At 46.1% G+C, this 10,169-nt stretch overlaps 1 protein-coding gene across 1 annotated transcript in view; it reads right to left on the bottom strand.

The window, feature by feature from the left end:
- Positions 1 to 1,453: 1,453 nt before the first annotated feature.
- Positions 1,454 to 10,169, bottom strand: part of cdhr4 (cadherin related family member 4) — a 33,412-nt gene continuing 24,696 nt past the window's right edge. Inside the window, exons 13-18 of the mRNA XM_033037353.1 lie at positions 8,798 to 9,024; positions 8,388 to 8,527; positions 7,594 to 7,656; positions 6,251 to 6,338; positions 3,585 to 3,612; positions 1,454 to 1,813 (exon numbers count right to left, since the gene is read on the bottom strand). Coding sequence (XP_032893244.1) covers positions 1,758 to 1,813; positions 3,585 to 3,612; positions 6,251 to 6,338; positions 7,594 to 7,656; positions 8,388 to 8,527; positions 8,798 to 9,024 — 602 coding nt within the window. The 3' untranslated portion in view covers positions 1,454 to 1,757. The remainder of the gene's footprint in view (positions 1,814 to 3,584; positions 3,613 to 6,250; positions 6,339 to 7,593; positions 7,657 to 8,387; positions 8,528 to 8,797; positions 9,025 to 10,169) is intronic.

The raw sequence follows: 10,169 nt of genomic DNA, 5'->3' as shown, positions 1-10,169 counted from the left end.
TGAAAATCATTTGACGGTCCACAGACCACGATAGACTATAGCTGTTTGTGATTAGTGTTATGCAGGGTGGTTCAAGAGCCTGATGGTTGATGGGAATAAGGTGTTTTTGAATCTAGAGGTTATGGTTCTCAGACACCTGTATCATCTCCCTGTAGTTCTGATTCGGACTGCATTGGAGAGCTGTTCTGTAATGCATGCAGTTCTCAAGCTGGGGAGTTTTAATTAATTTAATTGTGGGTGAAGACAAGTTTTTTTTTTTAAATTGAGGAGAATGAGAAAAGAGTTTGCTGCTCGGTGTCTGAGACCATAAGCTTCAGGTCAAAGCAACAGGCAGCACACGTTCATGTCCTCTGTCCTGACCCTAACTTTCTTCCAGCTTTCTCCCCCTACTGCAGTCAGTAGAAAAAGGATCTTGAACCGAAACATCGCCTATCCATGTGACACCAGAAATGCTGCCTTACCTGCTAAGTTAGTCCAGCACTTTGTGTCCTTTCTTGTCAACCAGCACCTGCAGTTCCTTTAATCTATGGGTTCATGCAGCCTTGATGTGGAGCACACGGAGTACAGACCCGTGTCTCCAGGTGGGCAAAGCGGTGTGCATCCCCGGCACACTGAATCTGGATGTCAGTGTTCAGACTCCTATACCTTCCTCCTGATAGCAGGAGTGAAATGAGAATGTGACCAGGAGGGTGTGGGTTCTTGACGATGCTGGCTGTCTTTTTGTGACAGCCCTTCTATAGATCCTTTCGATTGTGGGGAGGTCAGTACCTGTGGATAACCTGGCAGTGTTCACCATTTTTATACTCTCCTTTGTTCCTGAGTGTTCGAGTTTCCGAACCAGGCCATGATAAAATCAGGCATGATGCAACCAATTTGGCCTCTTTCACTTGAGAAGACTGAGGGGTGACCTAAAAGAGGCCTTTAAAATAATTGAAAATTCTCAGAGTAGGTACAGAGAGAATACGAGAAAAGCGTAGAAACGAGAGACATCAACTTAAGATAAATATGTGAAACAGACATTTACAGGGAGCGGCTGGAACATGTTTCTTCTTCATGTTTTGAAGAAGAAATTAGACAAGCATGTGTGGAAGGGCATAGAAAGTTCCACTGTTGGGTTTATCTGAGGAAGGATGTGAGGGTGCTGGAGAGGAGTTGGCATGGTCTGGTTGGGCCAAATGGCCCCTTCCTGGGCTGAACATCCTATGTTATACTAACTCACCCACGGGGGAAAAAAACTGCTGGGTTCCTTCCCTCCTCTTCTTTCTCTAACCTGGAGACTTCTTGGTGTACACAGCCTGAGGCAGGGAAAGACTGCCAAAATAGAAGGCATTCCTTCCCCATCTCCAATTCTTACTTTATAGTAACATTGAACGCTAGTATAAATGTGCTCTCACCTGCTGCAGTTCATAGCAGTCAGACATCCTTTCACACTGAACAGGCAACCGACAAGGTAAAGGATTTATAATCATATGTATATTTCAAGTGATTATTTGGAAGCAGTCCATCAATAAAGCAAGGTACAGACATGTAACAGCGACAGACTTTATCTTGGCATATGGTGTTTGCAGGTGCTTGAGGTCATGGATTACAGTGATGGGATACAGCTGTGGTCCTTCACTTGGGTTTTGCCTCGAAAAAACTCCAGGAAAAACGCTAATAATCTACTGTGATATACTGAAATATACTGCAGAAAATGAACACAGACCCGAGATGCAATCCATTCAAGGGAAAGATTCCCGATAAAAAAGCTGATGGTCTCACATCCAGCGTCGCGTCCCGGTCATGGAGTTGAAGAGGTAATGTCTTCCAGTGTCTGGGAAGGGAAATGTTTCATTCAGCTATATGTAAACATATTAACAGATCAACATACATACTAATATCGAATTATAGAGTTGGCTTAAACTGCCTGTAGAGAATAGAGAATTCTCTGGGCCTGCCATTTGTTAATAGTATTTGCCTTGGACCAATAGTTATTGGTTCATGTAAAATCTGCTGCCCTCCATACAACAACAGTGCTGTCCTTTTGTTCTCTCCTCCTCCTTCCCCTCTATTAGTCATAGAGAGGTACAGCAGGGAAACAGGCCCTTCGGCCCAACTCATCCATGCTGACCAAGATGGCCGTGCTAATAAGTGAGTTTGGTATTCCGACTGCGAATGCCCAGGTCATGGGTCACTCACAATAAACATTCTCGGCAGCTGTGCTGCCACATGAATACAGACCTGCGTTTCATCAGGATCGAACCTAGTCCGTCCCCATCCCCTCCCGAGTGTCCCATCCCTGTCCGGGGGTGGCTGGAGATGTTTGGGGTGACCCTGGACTGACGGGAGTGGCGGCCCAGACTTACAGCCAGCGCAGTGAAGAAGCACTAACTCCAGCTCAACTCTGCCTGTCCCGCCGAGTTAACCGACAGCCCTGGACTAACAGGACACTGGCCCGGAGCAATGGAGTTAGCGCTTCTTCTCCGCGCTGGCTGTAAGCCTGGGCCCCCACTCCCGTCTGACTCCCATCAGCCCAGGGTCACCCCGAACATCTCCGGCCACCCCCAAACAGGGATAAGACACTCAGGAGGGGACGGGGATGGTCCAGTAGCAATACCGAATTTGCTTATTAGTCCCATTTACCTGCTTGGTTCATATCCCTCTAAATCTTTTCTATCCATGTAGCTGTCCATGTGTCTTTTGTGCTGTTTTAGTACCTGCCTCAATTACTTCCTCTGACAGCTCCTCTGGCAACTCCTTCCATATACCCAACACCCTCTTCTCTACATGTTCCTGAACAATGACATCTCTCATACCTTCCACTGTAGATATCATATGTTAAGCTGAGCAGTTGGCTACATTCTCCCTCACTCCCTCAATAAAATCTCATCTTTCCATCCAATCTCAGTACTCTCCCATTCTCCCCACCCAATCTCCCCTTACTCTCTACATCCAGCCTTCCCCAAAACTCTTCCTATTCAACTCCACATCCATGCCTCTCAAAAGATCCCAATCTTATCTCACCCATTCCTTTTAGATGCCCTGTCCAATTCCACACTAATTCATATAAATACTTTATCTCATACAACACCCCATCTTTTTCATAGGTCACCCTCCCCATTCAAACATTTCCAGGTGCCCTCTCTTTGACTACCCACTCTTGTACACCCTGTGCCCCATTCACCTACACTACATCCTTTCCCACACACAACTATTCATTGTATCTATGTACTGCCAGTACCCAAGTCCCCATTACTCTAACAAATATTACAGACCATCTCCTGCTGTACTGTACTGCTGATACTTCCCTCCAAGCTAACAGTCAGCACCTCCCAACTGATATCCCTTGTACCATTTCCAATTTGCTAGCCTTTCATGCACATTTTATCCTCTGCAACACTCAGCAATAACATAAACATCACACCACTTAATTCCCTTGTCAAACACGCACCACAAGGGTGTTAATTCACCACATCTCCACAATGTACCCTCATGTATGATCCATCCAATTCCCTACGCCTCAATAGATAAGCACTCAACGTTCTGAATATCTAAACAGTAACGCATCTATCCAGAGAATGCAATAGAAGCAAGACAACACTTACTTGAATCGACTGCTCGACCATCAAACTGCTGTGGGAACAAAGCACAAACAAATAATTGATGAGTTGTCCCTGCTGCTCCCACTTCCCACTTTACTTCACACCAAAGATCCTATATAGGATCTTTGCTTCACACCATCAGCTCTGTTATTAAGACCCTAGGAACAACAGTGCCCTAAATGCCACAGGATCGGCAGGGAATTGCAATCACCCTGGATTGGACTAGATTTATTTTCACCTTGTGCAGTAGGACACCACAATTCACCAGAGGCAGGAAAAAAGAAGGCTCAACACTGCAGATCTTGGATGCTGAGACAGACAAATATTCCAGAAAGAAACTGAAAGAGACACCAAAGAGAGAGAGAGAGAGAGCACAAAAAAAGGCAACACATAACACAGAGAAGGAGAGGGGAGAGAGAACACACACACATACACAGGTAGAGAGAGAGAGAGAGAGAGCGAGTGGAAAAGAAAGACGTGTAGATGCAGAGAGAAACATGTACAGTATATCCATGCACCAAAAGAGAAGAACACAGGAACACACCCACAAGAAACATACAGGAGCAGGCACATTCCCATTCCATGTTCAGGGTGAGACCAGAGAGGGGAATGTGATAACCAAGAGGTGCGAGGAAGGAGAGACACAGCAGCCAACTGAGAGCTTTACCTCTTCCATGTTCAGTAGGAATGCAGTTAATCCCACTTCATTCTTGGAGATTTCTAAGTTTTACACTATTAGTTTTGACAAGGGTTGAGGTTACTGTACAAACACTCACATACAAGGACACTGCACACAATCACAGAAAGACACACACCTTTATACATACATTCTCAGAGACACAAACACCTACTATGGTACACATATTTTCACACTGCTGTGTTCTGTATACACACACACAGAAACTTACAGAAACACATACTCAATATACATACTCACACACAGATGCTTTCTCAGATACAGTCACATCCTTCCCTGTCACTATTATAAACATAAACAAGCACTCTTACATATAGATGCATATATTAGAGTGAATTGAGGAACTGCAGATGCTGGAATGTTGAACAAAACACAAATTACTGTAGTTACTCAGTGGGTCAGGCAGTGTCTCTTCAGTCTGAGGAAGAGCCCAACTCGAAACATCGCCTATCCATGCCCTCCAGAGCTGCTGCCGCTGAATTATGGGCCTGTCCCACTTAGGCGACTGCAGGAGACTATGCAGTTGCCACATGTTCGTGAGTGGTTGCCGGGAAGTCGCCTTCATGGTCATGAGAAGTTCCCACATTCTAAGAACTAGTCGCGGCTTCATTATGATCGCCGAGAATTTTTCAAAGTTGAAAAATTAGCGGAGACTAGAATGAAGCCGCCATGGATAGTAGCGAGAATTCTCGAGCCGTAGGTGGGTCGCAAGGAGGTCCTAGTGGGTTGCCAGGAGGTTGAAGGTTCTCTTAGGTTCACGTAGGCTGTGGCCGGTGAATTTAATTTGGGAAAAGATACATAAGCAGTAGTTTTCAGAACCACGGGTAACCGACTGGTAATGTGAAATGTCCACCGAACTTCACAGCCGTGTATCTCTGGCTTCTTAAATGTTGTCTGGCTTCTTAACAGTTGTCTCCACTCCTTCTCCCTCCTTCTTCACCCTCCCCCCCCCCCCCCCCCCCCCCCCATCCCTCCCTCTTTTAAAGGACTTACTGTACACTGTGCTTAGCTGTCTTAATAACAGCGCCAACCTTCCTGTTCATCGCGGTGTGTGTCTGTGTAATCTAGGCTTTGCACCGTGTGAATTTCAGACAGTGCTCCTCCCGCTTGCCCTGGCGCCCGTCTTTGCGATGTGTTTCTATGTGTGTGTGTTCCACTCTGACAGTCGCCGTTTCAGTTGCCGGTTTTTCAGGCGACTGCTAGCAACTTGACAGTCGCCAACAGATGCCTGAAAAATCCCCATTACTCCAGTGTTTTGCGCATATATTCTTATATACACACACACACACACACACACACACACACACACACACACACACACACACACACACACACACACACACACACACACACACACACACACACACACACACACACACACACACACACACACACACACACACACACACACACACACACACACACACACACACACACACACACACACACACACACACACCATCTGTCTCTCAACCACCCATGCATACACAAACTCGGATAACGTCACTTTTTATCTTGAACTCATTTCACACTCGTATGCGCATTTCAAATTATCTTATACACAGTTGCATTATCATGCAAACTTGCACTCAGTCACAGATACATAAACACTTGTATTTTCACATGCAGTTTCACACATACACACACAAAATCACACCTGCACACAAGGTTTCACACAACCATAATGGAAAATCATGGATACCTTCGGTCTCCCCTACCTATAAACACACATCAGCACAGACACATACTCACAGACACTCTTGTAGACACATTGACATACACACTCTCATAAGCACATTGCCACACAATCAAACACTCACTCTCATCGACTCACTCCCACCTCAGGCACTCACGCACACACACAGGCACTTTCATACACTCAAACTCACACACGCGCGCACACACACACACACACACACAGACATTCACACGCATGCTACTCCCTTCAGATTTCCTTTGCCCCCCTACTCACCAGGCTGAGTGGGCTTTTTGTCACAAGCTCCTTGTTCTTGGTGTCCCCGTTTCCAATCCCCTTCTGTGCTGCAGCCTCGGGCAGTGGACTGCATTAAGAAAGGAAGCAGGGTCGGCTACAGAGCGAAAAGGTATGTGTACATCCTCTTCCCGCCTTCCTCTGGTGATTTCAATTCTTCCCATAGTGGCAAGAACTGTGCATGTCCCAGATTGGGGTGTGAGTTTGTACCGAGTTTGTGAATTCAGATGTTTGAAACAAATAAGATTAACTCTGACCACTTTTTTATTTGTTCTACACATTTATCCCATTTCCTCCTGGCTAATCCCATTGGAATAAAAGTCTCATCATAGTCACATAATCACACTTCCCAATTCACAACTGTCCACCCCTGTACACTTCTGTGGTTCAGTTCTTAATGATTTGTCAATCACTGCTTCCAAATGTAACTAAGTGAAATCTTTCACCCCCTTCACATTGGCTGATTTGAGAATCATGCCGTCATCTGTGATCCTTGATCCCAGTGATGTGGACTGAGCTAGCCATTCATTGTCAGGACCAGCTATATCACATTACACTTGCAAAAGCTATTGACTATTTTAGATAATCAGGGAGTGCAAAACTCATCCTCATGCTCTCCACAAACTATCTTAAAGTTTTCCATCATGCCATCTCTTCCACAATCTGCGATAAATCTGAGTGCTCAAGAGTTGCTCCATACCTGTTCAGTTTCCTCTCCCAGCAGACTGGTCCAGATGTCCTCTAGTGTTTCCTGGATCAGGCTTCTTGCCTATTGCCTTTCCTCATTCCCTCTCTGAGATCATAATCAGCGACTCACCCAAATTATTCCAATGGCATCTCCCAAACCAACAACCTCTGCAGCCAAGAAGGACATGGCCAGCGGGCATATTGGGCCACCACTGCTTGTGGCCTCCTCTCCCAGTCACACACCATCCTGACTTGGAAATATGGCACTAGACTTTCCTTGTCACCAGGTCTAAATCGAGGAAGTCCTACCTAAACAGCACTGTGGGAGCACCTTCACCAGATGGACTGCAGCAGTTCAAGATGACTGCTTATTGCTGCCATCATGACTGTTTGTCTAATGCCCAGCTCCTGAAAAATAAATATACTGAGTTCTATGGATGTGGGTCACCTTGAATTCCAAAGATACAAAATTCTATGGACATAGTAAACACTGATTGCTGTGGAGACAGGGTAATCTGCTGAGTCACACAAGGAGGTGAGACTGGCAGGAGGTAGAGGCGAAGTGTGGAACATTTTAGACAGCATAACTTGTATTTACCGACACTCAATACCCCCATGGACATGGTCTGGTCCCTTACCTGTCCTGCAGCAGTTGCTGGGATACCTCACCCTGCGGGAAGATCCGTTTATACCAGGAGGTCCTGCAAAGAGCATATTGCACAGCTGAAACTATTATAGGATGTAGAAGGCAAAACTACAATATTATCAGTATGTCCTTCATTGCAAAATATATCAAACTGTAGCATTCTTGGTGTCTCCTAATAAATTCTATCCCAATTACCACACAAGGGACGAGACTTGCTGCCTGCGACCAAATTTGCTGAGGGTTGGAGCATATAACCCATGCTTGCACCATACAGCAGTGCTGTGCAGTACTGCAGGGGAGCTGCACGTGCAGTGTCTAACACTGAGGTGTGCATTGCAGTTTCACTACACTTTCTGAGGAGCATTACTAATGGAGCACATGTAGAGAGTGCAGTCTTCAGGTAGCACGGAAGGAGTTACAAAGATGCCACTGAGGGAGTGCCAATCACTTAGAGACAGGACCGAGGACCTGTTCCTTTGTCACGGCTACAGTATTAACTGAGTTTTGCACTGTTGGAGGAGATACATTGTGGACATTCTGTGTTGTTAGAGGTTATGCACATCAGTTGAGTGCTTAAAAATGTATTTCTATTGATTTAGATTCATGCTAAAGACAGGGTGCATCATTTTAAGGAGAGTGGGGAACGTGTCCTTTGTAACCCTTTAAGCTTTGTAATTTGTTTGTGAGATCTTCCTTTATGTAAATCAAGTATGGAGCACGTTGTTGTGCCTTGCCAAGCCGCACACCATCCACCCGCCCCAACCCCAGTGAGCGAGGGTGCCTGACCTGGCAAGACAACTCCACAGCAGTGTTGCGAGAGCCACAGCAGCCAACGCTGCCACCACTGTCAGGAGGACCACGAACCAGGATTCCGGCTTCCAGTACTTTTCCAACACGGTCACCATTTTGTGAACGGCCGTTCTTGTCTGCGGGGGCAGAGAGAAATGAGACAGCTCCTGTTCTTCACTCTCAACACTGGCAAGTTAAGCCTCCCTCTCTTTGTCTGGTGTCTCCTCCCCAGCTCATACCCAAAGCTGGGAATGCGGTGATCCATAGTTCCAGCCACACACTCCTTCCCAACATTCACACTGATCATCGCGCCATTTCGACTTACTCCGTCCACATCTTCACTAAGTGCCTTCTAGTGTAAGGTACCTCTCCAACGAGCCAAAACACTGCCCCGCATACATACTTACTGTTGGTAGTGTATTGGTGGTTGCCACTGTAGTTATCCATGGAATAACGTGGACAATGACGATTGCCGTGGTGGTGAGCTGAAGCTGTGAATCAGTATCAACGACATCAGATACCTGAATTAGGAGTTCATAGGTCGTTGGGTCATAGATCCCATCCATATTGTATGAGAAGGCATTCCTGGAGAACAGAGTACTCCCACGTGAAGTGAAGCGGCTGTTTATATTCCCTGGTGGGACAAATAGGTGGAGGACATTTAGTAGGGAGATAATGAAGGAAGGACATCGCACCCTGCCAGTGGACAGGGTAAAGCCACTGCCCACATTTGGTGAGGGGAGAGAGCCCAAAACACAGGTGATGGGTTCCCCATATCAAGTCTATAGGCTGAGCAAGAAGCATCCCAGGCCAGGGCTTTGGTTCCTGTATGATCAGGAGACAGTTAGAAATGAATCTTCTCCAGAAGATTGGTCCCACACTACCAGGATCAGTAATAGCTGATTTCCGGCAACCACCATGGTCTTGAACCGACCTGCACAACCCTAATACTACCTCAGCAATGGAACACTGCAGTCCAACTCTTGCACCACCAGGGACTTGTTTTCTAATTCTGTAATTGATCATAGCTCAGCATTTGCACTTTCCCCTGTAGGATCCTTTATATCTTGCCTGAAGAAACTTTCCTGAACACATTTGACCCACATCCATAGATGATCTCACACATCATGTGGGAGCTGCATATACTGCTCTAACTGTCATCCCAACTGCTGCAAGACAGAAGAGGAAGTGGTGAAACAAAACCTTATCTTACCTTCTACCTCTGTGCAGCCTTGTCGCTGAATCCTCTTGAGCCAAAGCCACAGCACGTACCCTCAAAAAACAGCACTTGCACCCCAGACCAGCCTCTGCCAATAATGAGTGCTCTACAAGTGCTTACCTTCCTTTTGTACACCACTAGCAGCAGTTAATCCTGACAGCTGTTCTTTAAATCTCCCGCCCTGCACCTCCTCTCAGTCTAGGTAGGGTGGAGAGTCAGAAACTTATTTCCATGACAGGGAGTGTCTAAAACAAAAGGGGATGTGCTTAAGGGGAGAGAAAGGAGATCTAGAGGGGATCTGAGGGGAAATTCTTTCCACACAGAGGGTGGTTGTAAATCAGGGATGCACGCCTGAAAGGATAGTGGAGGGAGGTGCTTTCACAACATTTAAGCCATTAGACATCACTTGAATCACCAAGGCATAAAAAGCTACAAAACCAAATGTGATCAATAGAATCAGTATAAATAAGCACAATGGGTGGCATGAAGATAGTAGGCGAAGGGCCTGTTTATAGAATATTCAACACCACAGCACAGGAACCGTCCCTTTAGCCCATAAT

Source organism: Amblyraja radiata, chromosome 18 (genome assembly GCF_010909765.2).
Source record: "Amblyraja radiata isolate CabotCenter1 chromosome 18, sAmbRad1.1.pri, whole genome shotgun sequence".
Taxonomy (NCBI): domain Eukaryota; kingdom Metazoa; phylum Chordata; class Chondrichthyes; order Rajiformes; family Rajidae; genus Amblyraja; species Amblyraja radiata.
The sequence above is the reverse complement of the archived record's forward strand: the minus strand, read 5'-3'. Positions and strand labels throughout refer to the sequence as shown.